Genomic DNA, 19,786 nt, shown 5'->3' with positions numbered 1-19,786 from the left:
TTAACTGGTCTTGCCACTATTGAAAGCATTATCTCTGAATCCACATTGGCCGCCACATCTGCAGCCACTGCCACGACACTGTCCAAGCTGTAATAAAAGATGCCTCTCATTGGATGGTGCACTTCCGTATTCAGCAACCGTGTAGATGAGGATTTCGGTCTGGGAAAAGGAATACAGAATGAATTGTCACAATGCAGATGGGACTTTGCCTGGGAACTATTTATAGGTTCAGATGCCGAAATAGAAGGGGAGACATTGGACAGATGTGCGAATTGCCAAATGGCGGGGAAGACTAAATAAAGAGTAAGCAACAGGGAGGTGTTTGGGGGGAAGGAACAGGGAGGGGTGGAGGAGAGATGCTGAGCAGAGGCCCGCCATCCCAGGGCTTGAATTACCCACAGGGAACGAGCTGCAAGGCTAAGAAAGCAATCAGCCAGCTCCTCTACTCAGATTGTAGGGGCGGGGAGGCATCTTTGCTTGTACCCATCATGAACAAACATGGCTCTCTCTGGGAGCAGAAAGGACAGGCGGAAAGGGAGGTGGCCCAGGGCATCACCCTGATCGCAAGAACAGCCCCGAGGGCCACGGGAGGACCCATCGAGAAACTACCCCACCCAGAAAACAACCCAGCTTCAACTTCAGGAGCTTATAAAGTTCATCCCACCTCAGAGTTTCGGAACTTTTATCTGCGGTCTAGAAGAACGTGACTGCCACTTATGAGAGCTGTGAGACCCAGAGAGGTTAAGTGGCTCACCAAAGGTCACAGAGCTGGGAAGTGGTACCAGGACGTGACCTGCAGCGAGCCTGACTCTGCAGCCCGTGACCTCACCCAGCACACCGGGCCGCTGGCTCTCTAGACCCTGTTGTCCAGTAGAAATATGATTCGAGTCACGTGGGCAATTTAAAATTTGCTCATAGCCATGTTAGTAAACAGAAACAAGTAAATAGTAAAATTCATCTTAATAATATATTCTATTTAACGCAACATATTCAAAATAGTATCATTTCAACAAACCGTAAATATAAAAAAATTACTGAGACACATCACGTTCTTTTTTTCATACGAAGTGTTCAAAATCTGGTGTGTATTTTACACTTATAGCTCATCTCAGTTCAGACTCACCGCATCTGTAGTGTTCAGTAGTCTCACGTGGCTCATGGTTGCCGAACTAGTCGGCTGTGCTTGACCAGGAGCAAATCTACCCCCCAGGGCACATTTGGCAGTGCATGGACACATCTTAGGTTGTTGGGGGGAATGGGGAGGGGTTGGTACTACAGACATCTAGCGGGCAGAGGCCCGGGATGCTGCTAAACATACTATAGCTCACAGGACAGCCCCTCACAGCAAAGAATGATCCAGCTTCAAATGTCGAGTACTGAGTTTCAGAAACCCAGCACCAGAGGGAGAACCAGCTTGTGCTCCTAGGACAACCGGCAGGGACCCAGGGGCCCTGTGGATGCCGACACCTAGAGCTGCCTGCACGTGGTGGGTGCCCGACATCAGCGCTGGAACGGAACTGAATGCCAGACCGGAGTGTCCGCTAGGACTCAGAATCCACGACCTCAGCCTCACAGGAATCACATTCCAGTCCGCTTCCCCAGCAGCGCAGAGCCACTGAGTGTGGAGTCAAGAACAAGGGACCAGTCTCAAGTCAACTGACATTTCACTTGCTTTGAGATGCTCCTGAAACACCTGCTGGTAAAGACCAAGCCAGCTGGCCTCAGGAGGCAGCTTTCTTCTCGCCTGCCCCGGTGTAAGCGCCCTGGGGCAGGCTTGGCCCTTGCCAGGGGGAGGCCTGCAGTTTCAGGGAACAAATTCCATGAGGGGCGTGATGCTAGGGCACTTGAATTCAGCTGTAGGTCAAACTGCTTCCTTCAAATCAGTCCATCAGTAGGAAAGCTGATGTTCTGACCCTCTATTTCCTCACTGGCTCTGAACGCAGGAGTGGAAGAAAGGGGTGTTATTTATAGAACCGCCCCCATTCCCCAAATCCCCGGCAGGCATAGGGCTGGGAGCTCTCCTGAATCACCATAAATGCCCCTGGACAGGGAAAGGAACACGACTGCTGCTGCCACAAGAAGCATCTCTGTGGGCACAGGGACGTTCCCGTGACCTACTAGGGGTCAGGGCTCAAAGTCCTCCGGCAATTAGATTCAGAGTCTTAGGTTTCTCCAGGCCGTCATCTAATTCAAGTTCCCCTTTAACTACCACATGGCACTTTTACCGCCCAGTAAGAAGAGTGGGCTTATCTCTAAGCACAGAGGTGGAAACGGGCCTCTTGAACCCACAGGACATGACCATCACAGAGGGACAATGCAGGCTTAGCATCTCACCCCTGGAGACTCTCAGATCTCTACCCCAGGCTCTGCCCTCCGTCCAGAGGCCTGGACCCAGGGCTTTATTCAATTTGCATTCATCAAATATTTACTGAGCACCTACTATGTGCCAGGCACTGCTCCAGGCACCGGGGTGATGGTGGTGGGTTTCTTTCTCGCTGGCACGGTGGCTCCCCGTGTTCCCTGCTGTCACCCCCTCCAACCACCCTTCTCCTGGATCTGGGGTGACGCTGCCACAGGTCCCCGACACATAGGCTCCTCTTCCCTCCTCAACCAGTTCTGCCAACTGGGCTGTCAGTCTTCCTCCTGGATATCTCTGGCCAGGGCCCCTCCTCTCCACGCCCCACATGCTGCCCCTAAATGGTTGCCGAGTGCCCTCTGGTGTTCGCCCCCGGAGGTCTCCCCTGCATTCCAGCCTCCATGCTGCCCCCAGTGGCATGGGACTTCTGTTTAAAAGGAGCATCAGATCTCCTCCCCACCACCCCCAGCCTGGCCCCATTCTCTGTGGCCATTTAGATAAAGGCTGAGCGGCAAGACCTGGGTGCACGCCCCACTGTGATCAGCTCTGGCCAGTGGCCCCATTCTCTGCCTGTCCCTCCCTCCGCACACCTTACCTTCCAGCTGACACCACGTCCCTTGGACGGACCCCAACATCCTGAAACTCCAAGTCCTTGCACATCCCGTCCCACCACTTCACATGTTCTTCCTCCCTCATCCAAACGGGACAGTTCTATTCATCCTTCAAGACACAGCTCACATGTCCTCACTCCCCAGAGGTGGCCCCCTGGGGTCTCACTCACCCTCCAGCGTTGGGGTGGGGTGGGGTCCTTCCTCTGAGGGCAGTAAAATCCTAACATTTTCTTGATATCATCACCTCTGTATCCCTAGGGTCTAGTGTTCTTAAATTGAGTAAAAGAATAAGTGAAATGTCTCACGCGATTCTCTGATTATGTAGTGTGTGTGATCCTTGCACCCCAAAGGAGATAGAAGTTTCCCTGAGAGCAGAGCCATGTTTTCAAGTTAAGAGCAAGTAGTATGACACAGCGCCAAGAACGTGCTGGGGAGCCAGGCTGCTGGGGTTTAAATCCTGGCCCCGCCACTTACTAGTGTGTGACCATGAGCAAGCCACTTAGCTTCTCTTTTCCTCAGTTTCCTCATCTGTAAAATAGAATAGTACTTGTTCTGGTATCTACTGCTGTGCAATAAACTACTTGCAAAATTTAGTGGCATAAAGCAACCACCATCTTATTGTAGCTCATGATTTCCTGGGTCAGGAATTTGGGCAGGGCTCTGCTGGAAGACTCTTCTGCTGCTCCTAGCACTGACTAGGTCACTTGCTGATACTCAGCGGGGGACTGGTCTGGTCCAGAGGGTCCAGGAAGCCTTTAATCATGCCCGTGCCTTGGCAGGCAAAGCTGGAAGGCTAGACTCAGCAGGCCTCCTTGGGCCTCTCTCCCTGTCCATATATCTCTGGGCCTCTCCAGTATGGTGGCCTCAGAGTCATCACACTTCTTACATGGCAACTCAGGGCTCCCAGAGTCCAAGCAGAAGCTGCCAGTTCTCTAAAAAGCTGCACATGGAACTGCCATAGTGTCACTTTGGCCTTATTCTATTGCCCAAAGCAGTCCCAGCCTGACTCAGATTCAAGGAGAGGAGCCATAGCCCCCCACCTCTTGATGGGAGGAGTGTCAAAAAAAGCACAGCTATTTTTAATCTGCCTCATGATAGTGTCTGTATCCTAGAGCTGATATACAGATTAAATGAGTTAATTCATACAAAGGGCTCAGGGAATGGTTGCTCTCAGCATCCCACTTCCTTAGAATCTCTCATTGTACCCAGCAAAGTTCTCAATAAATACTCCATGTCATAACTCAGTAGAGGAAGAGGCACAGGGAGAACATTCTAGGTCGGGCTGCACAGAGAGAGCTTCCTGTACCAGCCCCTGAGCCACATTCTGCAGACCAGGGGTCCACCTGGAATCCTAAGACAGTGTTGTGAAAACGGAGTTCTGAGGGAGCCCCAGGAGAGAGCGGAACCAACACAAATTCAACATACAGTCCAGGGATGCCAAGACCCACAAGCCCCTCTCCACGGGTCTCCCCAAACCCATATGTCACAGATAAGGAAACCGAGCTCAAAAAGGCTCTGGAGCTTGCCCAGGTTCAACCAGCTAGTAAGCGACAAAGCAGCCTTTACATCCAGGGCTGCCTATGTGTCGGCTCTTTCAAAACTACAGCCACTGCCACTGCCACAGAGAAAACTGTGGACTCCACCATGTCTTCTCAGTGACTGACAGGACTTTGGTCCTTGGAACCCTGAAGCCAGTACGAAGGAGCCCCTCAGGCTTCCACTACAGAGGACCTCAAATGTTATCCCAGGATCGGTTTATAGTCTCACATTACTCCCGATTCCTCGGGGAATCTATGCCACACCTGCTGTACCACTCCATGGTTCCAACTTATTTCCTGTTTCTGCAAAGATACAGCCCCACCCCTTTTTAAAGAGACAGCTTTTTGTGTAAGAATTACAACAAACTACATAAATACACACATCACATCTACACACACACACACATCATGCTTTAGTCTGCAAAATGCTCACACATACATCCCCTCCCAATGGTTCCATGAGGTGGGCACTACTGTCCCCATTTTATAGACGAGGAAACTGAGCAGTGGTGTGCTGGTAATGTTTAACAACCGGCTCTCCAGGGAAAGAAAGCCCCAATTTTATGGCACTTGCCAATTTCCATGATGTAAATAGTCCCACCATGTTGATTTCAAGCGCAGAGCTGGGAAGAGCAGTCTCACGGGCTGGAATGATCGGGCTCTGGTGCGCCACCAACACCGCGGCTCAGAGACAAACCCACCTGCGATGGTCATCAAGAGGGTGAACTGTTAAGAGGCCCGGAACTCAGGTGACCCCACTGAGTCTTCTCCATGGCTGTCCTTATTGAAGCCGTCCAGCCTCTGTCTGCCCCTTTCTCTCCAGCTTTCTCTTCTGTGCAATAAACATAAAGCTCTTGGGCATAATCTCAGCTGAGGCCTCAGACTCTGAGGGCGATTCCAAAGTCCTTACATATACTTGGTGATGTTCTGCTCAATCTCCCAAGGGGCACCGCCCATCACTCCCTGACTTGGAGCACCACGAGCATGAGGACCACGAGAGGCGAGACAAGAAACAACCTGGCCCAGAGGAAGCCGCTCTGAACGTGGAGTCGACGGCCCGGGTTCAATCCCTGTTCCATCCTTGGGCACAATTCCCTCAGCTGCAAAATAGGGGTCTAGCACCTGCTTCCTAGGGCCATGGTGAAGACAAGAGGAACAGCTTCCATGAATGCCCACCTTGTGCCTGATACACAGCGAGTCTGGTACAGGGCCCGGTACACAGGGAGTTTCCCCAATAACTGGGGGCCAAAGGCTCTAAGATTTCAAGGGTAGGGCCTAGAAATGAGGAACTGGATCTCACCTGGGGGTTGCCCAGGGCAACCTTGGACTGGGAACAGTGACTACATGAAAGGAACATCCCCGAGACGGGAAGTTCCCTGAAAGTTTCCGCTGTGAAAACCAAGGCTGAGACAGCAATAAGCACACAGCATGTGTGCAACAGGCTCAGGACTGCCAGTAAAGGCAGAGCAAACGATTCGCTGCTTCTCAACAGATCCAGGGAGACGGACACACAAAAAACACCGAAGTCACCAGTCCATTTCTACAGAACTTTCCAGAAGGTCTCACCTCTGACTGCTTCCTTAAATAGTTTGGGCAGGAAGGAGAAGTTGGTGGGACAGGCATTATACTGTGGCTTCCCAAGTGGCCAGCGGGGCTGCATGGGACACTGAACAACATGTATTTTCCTCCACTATGGTGAGGTTTTATAACCAAGTGCTTGGGATGTCTGGGGCAAGGCAAACCAAGAACAGCGCCTTCTCTCTGTGTGGGGCTTCATCCTTCTAAGGCATTTTATATCCATCTCTTGCCTGGTGAGGTCAGGGGTCCCTTTTCACAGGAGGCCCAGAGACATTGAGTGACTTGCTAAAGGTCACACAGCAAGTTACTGAGGGAGCCAGATTAGAACCCTATTTATTGACACCTGCCATGGCTTTGCACACGTTCACACCGACGATGCTGTCACTGTTCCTGGTGGTGAAGCTGTCTGGGAGCTTCCAGAGCCGAGCAAATCTGGGAAGTGCTTCAGAAGTGCTCAGAGGTGACAGTTAGCTTTCCCTTTTGGGGAAAAACCCCAAAGCTGAGTCCCCCAGGAACATCTCCCTAGGAGTCCTGAATATGGGGCGCCCCTCCCAGAGCAAGACTCTGCACAGGAATGCCGTGAGAACTACAAAGCACTCCCGAAAGCACTTTGCCTTGTTTCTTCCACTCTTGCCTCAACCCACTCAGCTACCCAAATGACCCTTTTAAGAGCAGAATTTGGTCTTATCTGAGCTTAGGGCTCAACAGATGCTAGCTACGTATACATGTGAATGAATGGATGCAGTAGTATTCAGCTCACTCTTGCATCTCTGCCAGGTTTCAGATATGTTTGAATATGTTTTCTTGAGACTGGGTTCAAGATGGCAGAGTAGAAAGATGTGCGCTCACTCCTTGCGAGAGCACCAGAATCAAAACTAACTACTGAACAACCATTGACAGGAAGACACAGGAGACTCACCAAAAAAGATACCCCGCATGCCCAGACAAAGGAGAAGCTGCAGTGAGATGGGGTGTGTGTGTGCAATCACGATAAAATTAAATCCCATAACCGCTGGGTGGGTGATTCACAAACCGGAGAACAATTATACCACAGATGTCCACCCACTGGAGTGAAGGTTCTGAGCCCCATGTCAGGCTTCCCAACTTGGGGGTCCGGCAACGGGAGGAGGAATTCCTAGAGAATCGGACTTTGAAGGGCAGCAGGATTTGACTGCAGGACTTTGACAGGACTGGGGGAAACAGACACTCCACTCTTGGAGGGCACACACAAAGTCTTGTGCGCACCAGGACCCAGGAGAAAGGAGCCGTGACCCCAAAGGAGACTGAACCAGACCTACCTGCTAGTGTTGGAGGGTCTCCTGCAGAGGCAGGGGGTGTCTGTGGCTCATCGTGGGGACAAGGACACTGGCAGCAGCAGTCCTGGGAAGTACTCCTTGGCGTGAGCCCTCCCAGAGTACACCATTAGCCCCAACAAAGCCCCTATAGGTTCCAGTTCTGGGTTGCCTCAGGCCAAACAACCAACAAGGCCCACCCATCAGTGGACAAGACGACTGAAGTTTTACTGAGCTCTGCCCACCAGAGCAACACCCAGCTCTACCCACCACCCAGTCCCTCCCATCAGGAAGCTTGCACAAGCCTCTTAGATAGCCTCATCCACCAGAGGGCAGATAGCAGAAGCAAGAACTACAATCCTGCAGCCTGTGGAACAAAAACCACATTCACAGAAAGATAGACAAGATGAAAAGGCAGAGGGCTATGTACCAGGTGAAGGAACAAGATAAAACCCCAGAAAAACAACTGAATGAAGTGGAGATAGGCAACCTTCCAGAAAAAGAGTTCAGAATAATGATAGTGAAGATGATCCAGGACCTCGGAAAAACAATGGAGGCAAAGATAGAGAGATGCAAGAAATGTTTAACAAAGACCTAGAAGAATTAAAGAACAAACAAACAGAGATGAACAATACAATAACTGAAATGAAAACTACACTAGAAGGAATCAATAGCAGAATAACTGAGGCAGAAGAACGGATAAGTGACCTGGAAGACAGAATGGTGGAATTCACTGCCATGGAACAGAATAAAGAAAAAAGAATGAAAAGAAATGAAGACAGCCTGAGAGACCTCTGGGACAACATTAAACGCACCAACATTCGCATTATAGGGGTCCCAGAAGGAGAAGGGAGAGAGAAAGGACCCGAGAAAATATTTGAAGAGATTATAGTCGAAAACTTCCCTGCCACCCAAGCCGGGAAGCGCAGAGGGTCCCAGGCAGGATAAACCCAAGGAGGAACATTCCAAGACACATAGTAATCAAATTGACAGATATGTTTTCTTGTCTATTCCACATAACAATTTCCTTGGAGTTATCTTTTTTTTTTTTTTTGTGGTACGTGGGCCTCTCACTGTCATGGCCTCTCCTGTTGTGGAGCACAAGCTCCGGACGCACAGGCTCAGCGGCCATGGCTCAAGGGCCCAGCCGCTCTGCGGCACGTGGGATTTTCCCAGACCGGGGCACGAACCCGCGTCCCCTGCATCGGCAGGCGGAGTCTCAACCACTGCACCACCAGGGAAGCCCCTTGGAGGCATTTTTAACCCTATTTGTGGTTGATGAAAGTGAGGCCCAGGAGTCAAACACCTTGCTTGAGTTCCCAGAGCTAGTTAAGCAGAAGAACTAAATGCAAATCCAGGTTTTCTGACCCCAAGACCTATGCCAAGGGGGAAGGTGGGCAGTCAGAGAAGGGGAAGAGGCAATTAACTTTTTATGAGCGCCTACTGTATGCAGTTCCAGTTAGTCACCGTTACAATTATGAAGCCATTTCACGGTTGAGAAAACCAAGGCTTAGTGAGGTAGAGGATTGAGCAGTGTTGCCAAGACCTCACAGCTGATGAAAGTAAAGGGGTGGGTTTCAGTTTCGGTCCATTGTGTTCAAAGCCCACTCTCTGAGTCTTTCCAGACCAGGCCGTCTCTCTGCACAAGTGTGAGGTGTGATTAACCAGCTGAGCGGTGGCCCTGCCCTCTGCTAGGCTATGGGGACCACGGATATTGTATCAGACACAAGCTCTACCCTCTCAGCCAGCTAGGGAAATCAGACAGGAAAATATGAAATGGACAACAAAGAAGATGAGAAGACCTGACAGGCCCAGAAGAGTGGGCTTTGAGCCCCTGAGAACAGCACAGAGGTGGGGTGACACGGTGAGTGCAGAGGAGGAGAAGAGAAAGGGGGCAGGTTGTGCCAGATGGGGATGCAGCCATTACTCCTCTTCTGGGAAGGGGGGGGCCTCCACGTGGAGATAACCTAGGAGAGACTGCCCCGAACAGGCGAGATCAGGCAAGAGATGCATCATGAGGGTTTCCCTGGTGGCGCAGTGGTTGAGAGTCCGCCTGCCGATGCAGGGGACACGGGTTCGTGCCCCGGTCCGGGAAGATCCCACGTGCCGCGGAGCGGCTGGGCCCATGAGCCGTGACCGCTGAGCCTGCGCGTCCGGAGCCTGTGCTCCGCAACGGGAGAGGCCACAGCAGTGAGAGGCCCGCGTACTGCAAAAAAAAAAAAAGAGATGCATCATGAAACTTCACCGTCAACCTAAGTAGTCTCCTCGGGAAGTCAGCCAGCCTGGGTGGGTGGTGGGCGTGGGGAGGATGCTGGAGGCCAGATGCGCCTTAACTAGAGCAGGTGCCCCCTGCTCTGCTATTTCAGGACAGCCAGGACAAACTAACTCCCACTCTTTGCTGGCTGAGGCCTGGCGCTCCACCCCTGTAACATCAGTACAATAACTTTATTTCTACTGCGACGCGCACCCTCATGGCCGGGGAGCAGTACCTTACGGGGGTGTTAGTCTTTCACACGTCAGTATAAATCTGTTTTCGGCTACAGAACTTCCAGAGAGCAGCTATTCATGGAGGGTGGCAGAAGGAGGCAGAAACAGCTGGAAAGGAAGGTGGGAGCTCCAGACACAAATATGAATAATCCACACGCAGAGCTTTCCTGTGACAGGAAGCCCAGGAGGTGCCTGACCCCTCTGTAGTCACCCTTAAAAGAGGGGTAGCTGTGCAGAGGCCCCCAGCTCTCTGCAACAGTTGAGTTGGACTGTTTTCCCTTAGACACGTTTTCTGAACCTGCAAAGGCCCTGAAGGTGGCAGTCACTGTACACACAGGCTGAGGCCACTCACTAGGGCCTGGTGCTGGGATCAGACATCCCCTCCCCCCTCAACCCATTTCCCTCTTCTCTTGCTCCAAGGCCACGTGTCCTAGATCCTCCTCCCACCTCTGTCAAAACCTCCCCCCGTGTTCCATTGTCTCAGAGCAGGACAAACTCCTGGTGCCCTCAAAGTGCGCACTTACATTCTAGCACTTAGGACTGTCTGACTTGCATTTCTGGTTAAATGCGTGTGTGTCTGTCTCACCACTGGGCCAATGTCAGGGGCCATGTCTTACAGACGGCTTCGTAAGTGTCATTCAGCACGCAGTTCATTGGATATAAAGTCTTTGAAATGTTTAATAACACAGAGAAAGCTCATAATAAAATGTTTTAGTGAAAAAGGAAGGCTAAAAAATATATGCACCACTATGATTCAAAACCTATTTTCAAAAAAACAGAAACAAATTCACCAAAGTTTTACAGTCAGGTTCTTGGAGTTAAACTAGCTGGTGATGTAAGTTTTTCCTGGACCAACCCCAATTTTGGAGGCTGAAAAGGGAATTACTGAAAACAGAAAGATACAAACTGCGGTTAGTTTTTGTTTTTTTTTTAACCAAAACCTCCATGGGTAATGACCAATGTGAGATAAGCAGAATGAATTAACTTCTCAGAGGAGTCCTGCAGAAGCAAGGTGCCGAAGGAAGTGATGGTTTTGAGGTCTGAGCTGCCTTCTACTCAACCTCTGCAGCTAATTATAACTGCTAGTATTTACTGAGCGCTTACTACACTCAGACACTGTGATAGCTTTTCCCCATAATCGTCTTCATTTTGTCCAGGAGACAACACTAGGATGTTAGAGCTACTTCCATCCTGACAGCAATCCCAATGTCTGTTTTTTCCACACCGCCAAGCAATTCTCCAACACCAGCTGGGTGTCCTACAATTTAACTCAATTCTGACCCCATGTACCTGGAGACAGTGTCAGATCCCACGGGTTAAGGGCTCAGTCCCATAAGACTCCCCCCCTCCGGCTCCGCCCCCCACTTCTGACACTAATCACAAGTCCAGGTTGTCACCTGTGCTTGTGACCGATCGGCTGCAGACTGGAGGTTCCAACCGCTTGGGTTCAATTAATTTGCTACAGTGAGTCACAGAACTCAGGAAACCCATTTACTCACAAGATCAGTGGTTTATATAAAAGGTTACAACTCAGGAACAGCCAGATGGAAAGGATGCATAGGACAAGGTACGCAGGAAGGGGCGCAGAGCTTCCGTGCTCTCTGAGCGCATCAGTCTCCCCAGTCTCCATGTGTTCACCGACAGGAAGCTCTCTGAATCCAGTCCTTTTGGGTTTTTTACAGAGGCTTCATTACACAGACATGACTGATCAATTCATTGGCCATCAGTGATTGACTCAACCCTTCCCAGAGGTTGGGGGTGGAACCGAAAGTTCCAACGCTCCAATCGTAGGGTTGGTCTCCCTGGCAACCAGTCTCCATCCTTAGGCACTTTCCAAAAGTCACCACATGGACATGAACTCAGGTGTGGTTGAAAGGGCTTGTTTTGAATCTCAAGACACAGTTATGGCTCTTGTCACTTAGGAAATTTCAAAGGTCTTAGGAGCTCTGTGCCAGGGAATGAAGACCATGGATATATTTCTTATTCTAAGTCACGATAGCACGATGCTGAGTGCTTCCTCTGTGCCAGGCAACACTGTCCCACGTCCCTACCTGAGTTCACTCATCAATCCTCCAAAAGCTGTGTTGCAGATGTTCCCATTTTGCAAATGAGGAAACCGAAGCACAGAGACGTTAAGTAACTTGCCTGATATTGGAAGGTGACAGCGACAGAATAAAAACCTAGAACTGTCAGCCTTTCCAAAGCTCATGCTCTCAAAAGAGGTTTGCATTGACAAGAGCGCAAGACTCACTCACGAGGCAGTACTTGCTCCCTGATAAAATATCAAGAGCTTGCCTTCTCCACACCAACCCTGACTTTAATAATAATCATTCCTTACCTTTTTATGGACTTCATACATTTTGGTCCAAATACAGGTTCAATCTCATTCTAGGATAATGGGTCAGTTGGTGAAAGGGTCAAACCCAAGAGCACAGAAAGCAAATCTCCTGTGTGGACCTCAAAGGCAATTTGGGTGACACTCTGCCCTCCTGTACATACAGATCTCCACTGCCCAGGAGGACTCATCTAGAATCTCTCCCCTCCTTGGTTTAAAAGGTCCCCCTAGTCCAGTGGTGATAATCATCAACACCAATCAACACAACATTCACCGCGTGTGCCCACGAGATGGGCTCCGTTCCCAAGTGCAAGCGTATCTATCCGATTCAACTACTTGGCCTAAAACCTCAGGCCTAAGAGTGGGAGATTTGCTCAGGGCAAGAAGAAATCCTAACTGAGTTCGACAGGCCAGCCTTTCTAAAAGCCAGGGGTCAGTCCGGCATAGGGAACAGGCAAGGAGTGAAGTGGGGCTGCCCCCCGAAACTCGGCCAAGTGGCTCAGGCCAAGTACCAGGCAGTCACTTCCGGTAGGGGCCAGACCACACCATCCGCCGCTGTCTCACAGCTCCTCTTCTACAGATGGGGCCGACTGGTTTTCTGCTATTTGGCGGCCAGCAGGAAAATGCCACCCCATGAATGTGTCATTGCCGCCATCTTCAAGGGTGCAGGTTAATGAAAAAGCAGCCAGTGTGCCCCAGCCAGGTGGCTAATTTCAGCCATAAAGGGGCAGGGCTGAGCCTGGAGGCGGGACTAGCCTCCATCTACCCCGTGCCCTGCTCCTTCGTCTCCTATATCCCCTGAGCCAATGTCTCTTCTGCCGGTTCTCTGCCCCCACCCGCCAGACACACATCTGGCCTCTGAGGGTCCCTGATGAAGCTAAGTGGTGACCCAGACGGCGCAAAGCCTCCTCGTCACCTTGGTGCAGCACAGAAGGGGATCGGGGATGCAGTAGACGGTAACAGTTGTTCAAAATAGTCACTACCCCCCCCTGCTAGTCACATGCTGGCGGGAGGATCATACTTTCCATCCCATTGAGTCTGACCTGGCCATCTACCTGCTTGGCCAATGAAATGTGATGGGAAGTGACACCTGCCACCTCTGAGCAAACCCTTTCGGCTCCCGTCCTGGCATTCTGCCATGTCTCCCCCTTCCCTCTGCCCCCAGCTGGGTGCTGCTCCTTCAGCCCGGATGGCAGAGTGAAATGCTTTGTAAAGCGCCTCAGCTGACAGGTGGCGTGAGCGAGGAGCACACTCACCTTACTGTGTGCAGTGCTGTGTGCGCAACCCACTGCGGTGCGGGGCTGTTTGTCACCACAGCATAACTAGCCTGAGCTGACTGGTTCAGAATTTTGCCAAGAAACGCTTCCCAAGGAACTAGAGGATGACCCAAGCACACAGAAGCACAGAGGTGGTCCACGTGGGTCTTTCCCTTTCAGAGCTAACGGAGTGGGGTCACAGATGAGGCTGACCATCCACTTCGGGGGATCCCCTTGTCTCCTTCCTTCACCTCAGCTCTGTGTGGGGGAACCCCAGCAAAAGGTCCCGGTTCCAGGCTCTGGGCCTTTCCCTTGCCCACTTCCTCCTCAGGCCATCCCCCCACTGCAGCCACCATGGCCACAGGAGCACTGAGGAAGTTGGTGGCTCCTTCCTCCCATGAGGGACTAGAAGGCAGGCCCCACATGCTGGGCTGTGATTTACCCAGAGCCTTGGAACCCTGTGTGTCGGCTTATTCCACTCCTCCTTTTGCTTTAATCCTGCAGGAGGCTCCATTATAACAGCAAGAACCACAACACAATTATAACCCTCTGTGGTGCTCTGGGTACCACCCACCCTAAGCACTTCAGACACACTAACTCCTCCTTCCAGCACCCTGGGAGGCAGGCACCATTATCACCCCCATCTTAGAGGCCTGGAGAGGTTAGGCAAGGTGCCCAAGGTCACACAGGTGGTAAAAGGCAGAGCTCGGATCCAACACAGGCTGTGTGGCTTCCATGGTCCGTGCTCAAACACCATGTTCAGGAGGCAGGTACCGAACAGAAAGGTAGGACAAAGGTTGAAGCAGCGAAGCAACGTGGCAAAGAAACACACGACCTGCTGATTTCTTGCTGTTGTCTGGTTTCTCTGGGGGAAGATCTCAGGGGTCTGAGGTTTGGGGAGCAGTGGAGTAAAATTAAAAAAGCGAAATGAAACACATGCAAACTTATGGCATCTGTGTGGTCACAGCGAATGGACACAAACCGTGATTTGGAAGTTATGTTTCACAAAGGATGTTTGGTTTGCTCTTTTCAGCTAAGCTGAGCATAAATTTTTAAAGGTTTAAAAATGAAAAATGGGATTCTACCACATGGGAGGAAGACAGGAAACCAGGGAAGGAAGCTTCCTCCATCCCGAACACCTTGGTTTATTCCTTGGGCTCCTAATCAGAAATGAGACACATAGCCAGACATGACATCCTGGTTGCATGGGGTAGATAGAGCTTGTGCATGCTTCCTGACCAAGTTCCAGAAGCCTGGAGCAGCCAGGTTGTCGCTGGGTTGGGCAGACCTAGAAGAGATTACCCTGGAGATGCGGCAGGGAGGTGGAGAAAGCAGCACAGGGACAAAGGAGGAAAGCAGAACTTCCAGACGTTCCGTCAGTCCAGCCCAACTCCCTTTTCCTCCAAGAAGCCGCCCTGGTCAGCCTGCCCCTGAGGCAACGCTCCCTCCTTCCATTTCTAGAGCACATGCTGACGTGAAACAGGCTCAGCACAATGCTACCCCCTGCTTTCAGCTACTTTCCTAATGTTAGTGTTGAAATTCAAGAGCACAACTGGCTCCTGGACTTCTAAAGGATTGTAGATACCTGGTGTCTGGGCAGCCAAGTCCCCGACAGCCTGGTTACTCTCAATAAGTAGCAGGACTGCACAAGACCATAAGCAGACAGGCTGATGGCTGTCTCTTCTCCCAGGAGATCAAAAGCACACCCAGGGACTGTGCAGCCTCCGGTGCCCCAAACAACCTCACCCCTTCTGCAGTCATCAGAGAGTGCTATATGCTTGGTCTGGGGAAACTGTAACACTCTCCTTCCCCTCTGAGATCCCTACATTGTCTTCCCCGCTGGATGCTGTAAGGCAGGAGTCATTAAGCGTTGCTGTATAAATTAACAACGCCACACACTCCTTACCCCTTACCCAGAGAGCAGACTCCAAGCAGTTCACCAAGATTCAGGCCCTCTGCGTCTCCCTGGACAGGTGTCTGGACCACATTTCCCAGTCTCCCTTGCAGTTGGGTGTGGCCATGTGAGCAAGTTCTAGCCAACGGAATGTGAGCACAAGTGACACACCTACTTTCAGGCATTGAGGTAAGACCCGCCCACAAGCCTCCTCTTTCGCCTTCCAGCCTATGGCATGGAGTCAACCACAAGAAACTGGGGGCTGCGTGCTCCAGATGGGGTCCCTGAATGAGCCTTCCCCACTGACCAGGAATCTTGCACATGATTGGGAAACTAGCCCCTTCTGGGTTTAACCCATTACATTTTTTGTTGTTATTGCAACAGCTGGCTAATCTTCCCACTTATGTGTTCTCCATAGCATGACTCTCCACACTTGTTTAGGGGCAGGGACTGTGTTTTGTTCCCTGCTGTGTCCCCAATGGTAGAACAGCTCCTGAGACACAGAGCAGACACTTAATAATCAACTGTTGAATACACGAACGAGGGAACTGTTTCACCCATTCTGTGTATGGCAAGAACCGGAAACTGCCCCTGCTTTTGCTTTCTCCTCCACCTCTGGAGCTAGAAAAGCAGAATTTAATTGAACTAATATCCTCACCCTTCCGGAGCCAGCCTGTATTCCTTCCTCTTTGACACCCTCCCAGAATCCTTCCCACTGTGGTCTGCATCCTCTGTGCCCCTCGGCCAGAGGTCCCTGTGCAGTTACATCTGTCACCCTGCACAGCAAGTGTTGAGGTCTGTGTCTCTCCCACCCACCTTGCCCCCCACCCTCCAACTACACTGGGAGAGCCTTGAAGCCAGAGCTCTGTCTTTTTCATCTTTGCATCTTCCCAGTGTCGGGCACAAGTGTCTCTTGAGAAACAAGCACCCTAAAATATTTAATAAATATTTTAAGAATATTTATTGTATTTATATAACATTTAATTATGCAAATATATGATTAAAGTATATATTTCTATCATATACTTATAATATTTATAAAATACTTAAATATTTTACCTTCTTTAAATGTTGTCACTCTGCTGCTAACCAAGAGTAAAAAGCTTCTGACATCCCTGGATCAATCTGTAAGAGGATCTAAGCCGGTGCTTGGAATAGTCTACAGATTCTTTCAACAAGCTTTTTGGATCTTAATACCTGGCTTGGCCCACGAGAGGAGGGGCTTCGGAAGCCCAAACCCTTTCAATTGCGTACAAACCCACCCTTGTTTGGGGGTCCCCAAACATTTTTCCACGGAGGCTCAAGCCTGCTCCTGGCAGCCCTGGGTGCACACAGGATTTTTGTCTTTCAAAGTGCTTGCCCATTTGACCCTCACAAAGGCCCTGTGATACAGACAGGAAGTGACTATTATATCCATTTGACAGATGAGCAAACCGAGGCTCAGAGAGGTTCAGTGACTTGTCCAAGATCATGGTTTGAGTGTGTGCTGAGCTGTCACTAGGACCCAGGGGCCCAGACATGTCCTCTCTTTTTCTTCCCTTTCTCCACCATGACCTTACAAGAGGAAACATCATAGAGGCCTTGAGGAAGCACAGCCATCAAGCTGTGACATGGGTGAGTGGAAACTCGCATTGACTTTGAGTGATAAACCGAGTTCAAAACAAACCGGGCCAAATAACTTCAGCGGATGAAAGCTTTCCCCCTTCTTCTAATTTTAGACCCTCTGGCCTGGGAGGAGTGTCTGTGGTTACAGGGTGTAGCATCTGCCGCTGCTGTGTGGCTCCAGGCAGAACGGGGACATGGTACTCACTTGATTTTTCTTCTTTAATGGTGTATTCCAGCACCGCGGATGAGCTCTCGTTTGGAGAAGGGAAGTGCACACAGAGCACCGGGTGCTTCAAGCTGCTGTCCCGGCGGACCAGGAACGTCTGCAATGGAGGAAGGGGGAACTCCATGAGTCAAAGATTTGGGGGGGAGGTTATTTAGAAGGACAAGAGTGAGATGGAAGTCATCTGGAATGTTCCAGAAACAAAAAGGCAAGGTGGGGGAGTCTAGCATCTTGAGGTAGAACTAGGGGTTCTGCCCCAAGAGCCATGTGTCACGTGGTCCAAGTGCCCTGGCTCCTTGAGTCTCAACTTCTCATTTGTCCATTGAGGGGGGGGTCGACTAAATCAGTGCAGATTCCTGAGTCCGCCCCTTGAGATGCTGGTTAGTTGGGGGAGGGGAGCGGGTCTGGCATCAGCTTAATCTGGTACAGGCAGTGATCCAGGGTCACGCTTGGAAAAGCTCAAATGGACGGGTTGAATTTCAACTCACACCCCAGCATGTATGCCCTGGGGGAGGCTGCTGGAAACAATCATAGATATTAGTCAATTCACACTATTTTTCCCCCATGGAAACAAAAATAACTAATAACTAATATACACAGCTTTCTCTGTGACAGGAACTGTTATGAATACCTTGCATATATTCACTTGCTTGATCCTCTCAATAACCCTGTGACATGAGTTTTGCTGTTATCCCCACTTCACAGATGAAGAAACTGAGGCGCTCTCTGACCTTAAGAGGACCTGGCTCTTCGGGCTGGTGTGAAGATCAACTGAGGAAATACCCATATGGGCTTGGCCCCTAGGACATACCCTGGAGGCTTTGCCTGGCCAAGGCCTCACAGCTGAAAGGGGCAGAGCTGGGATTCAGCCCTGGATGCTGGTGTCCATGCTCCAGACCCCACGCTATGCAGCCGCTCTCTGTTCTGTACATCCTGCCCAGGGAGGGACTTGCCCTTTCTTCTCCTGTGGGTTTACTCTAGTCGAAAACGATGCTTCTGGGACGTCCCTGGTGGTGCAGTGGTTAAGAATCCGCCTGCTAATGCAGGGGACACAGGTTCGAGCCCTGGTCCAGGAAGATCCCACATGCCACAGAGCAACTAAGCCCGTGTGCCACAACTACTGAGCCTGCACTCTAGGGCCCGAGAGCCACAGCTACTGAGCCCTCGTGCCACGACTACTGAAACCCACACGCCTAGAGCCTGTGTTCCGCAACAAGAGAAGCCACTGCAAGGAGAAGCCCGCGCACTGCAACAAAGAGTAGCCCCCGCTCACCGCAACTAGAGAAAGCCCACATGCAACAACGAAGACCCAACACAGCCAAAAATAAATTAAAAACAAAAACAACGATGCTTCTGAGCCCCAGGGACCTATCTGTGCTCTAGTAACCCAGCACTACCCAAAGTCTAAACCAGAGCCAGCGTGTTTACAGACGCCTCACTTTCACTTCTCCTGCTCTGAACGACGGTTCAGCTCAGTTAAGGGGACTGTGACTCTGAAGTTTTCCACTCTTACACCCACAGCAGCCCTGGGGCAGTGCCCTCCCCGTGGCCATCAGGGGGAGGGGACCCCTGATTCCTTTCATAGACTGTGTAGTTTTAAAATGTTCTTTTTAGTCTCCACTGGCCCCACCCAGGCTCGTCCCTTTTTCCAGGTGATGACAGACACCTTCTGGAATCTCCCCAACCTCCTGGGGCACAGCTCCCCCTGGGGAAGAGGAAGAGGGTTGGTCCTCCCCCCAGGAAGGGTCACTCCTTCCTTTCCTGAGAAAGGACTTGGTCATGGTGTCCCCCCCTCCCCTCCACCCTCGTCCCCACGAGGGGTCTAAGCCGTTCCCACTCAGGCTCCAAGAGCCCGGTCTAGAGTTTGGAAGACCGGAAGTCTGGCCAAAGATGCTGAGAGAAGATTGGGGAGCAGGCCCACTGGGGCCTCCAGAGGATGTGGCCCCAAGCGTGACAGGCTCTGGAGAAGCACAGAGATGGCGCTTCTCCCCTTTCCCCACCAAGGCACACTGTCCTGCCACCCCTTGGGTGATGCCTCAAATTACCCGCCATTGTTACTGATTACTATTATTATGATGATATTGCTATATAGTATTATAATTGTTAATACAATGTCATTATAATTGTCAATAAAACATTATAATAATATTGTTATTATTGACTAGTAGCAGCTAACACATACCGCTTCCCTCCTCTACCCAAGCCTTAACCCCAGTTCATTAGATTCCATGATCTTACTTAACTCTCATATGAGAGGGGATGCAGTTATTATCCCCATCTTACAGACGAGGAAACTGAGGTACAGAGAGGCAGGTAATGCCCAGGATGACAGAGCTGGGATCTGAGCTCAGGCCCTTCGGATCTAGATCCTGAGCCCTCAGCTGCCCTGCGCCCGGCCCACAGAGGGCAGTCTCTTGGCTTAAGCGTCTGCTCGCCGTGAGAGTGCCTCTTGGGAGCAGGGACACAATGCACCCATCAGTCATTGAACCGTGGTCAGAAATGAGTTTGCCAGCCCCTCTCCTCGTGCAGGGCAGGGTGGAGAGAGCCTGAGAACCCAGCGGATAGAGGAAGGCAGGAGAGAGGCTTCTGGGGCAGAAATGCGAGCTGGGCT

At 51.0% G+C, this 19,786-nt stretch overlaps 1 protein-coding gene across 6 annotated transcripts in view; it reads right to left on the bottom strand.

The window, feature by feature from the left end:
* The window catches only part of RIN3 (Ras and Rab interactor 3), a 118,108-nt gene that overhangs the window by 48,116 nt on the left and 50,206 nt on the right, over nt 1-19,786 (bottom strand). For all 6 annotated transcript variants that reach the window (XM_089908140.1, XM_089908141.1, XM_089908138.1 and 3 more), the window contains exon 3: nt 17,158-17,275. In XM_089908140.1, coding sequence (XP_089764266.1) covers nt 17,158-17,275 — 118 coding nt within the window. The remainder of the gene's footprint in view (nt 1-17,157; nt 17,276-19,786) is intronic.

This window comes from Delphinapterus leucas, chromosome 2 (genome assembly GCF_059928025.1).
Source record: "Delphinapterus leucas isolate spDelLeu-1000000601 "Yukka" chromosome 2, BTC_Dleu_Yukka2, whole genome shotgun sequence".
Taxonomy (NCBI): Eukaryota; Metazoa; Chordata; class Mammalia; order Artiodactyla; family Monodontidae; genus Delphinapterus; species Delphinapterus leucas.
Note: the sequence above shows the minus strand (reverse complement) of the source record. Positions and strands in the feature narration are given on the sequence as shown.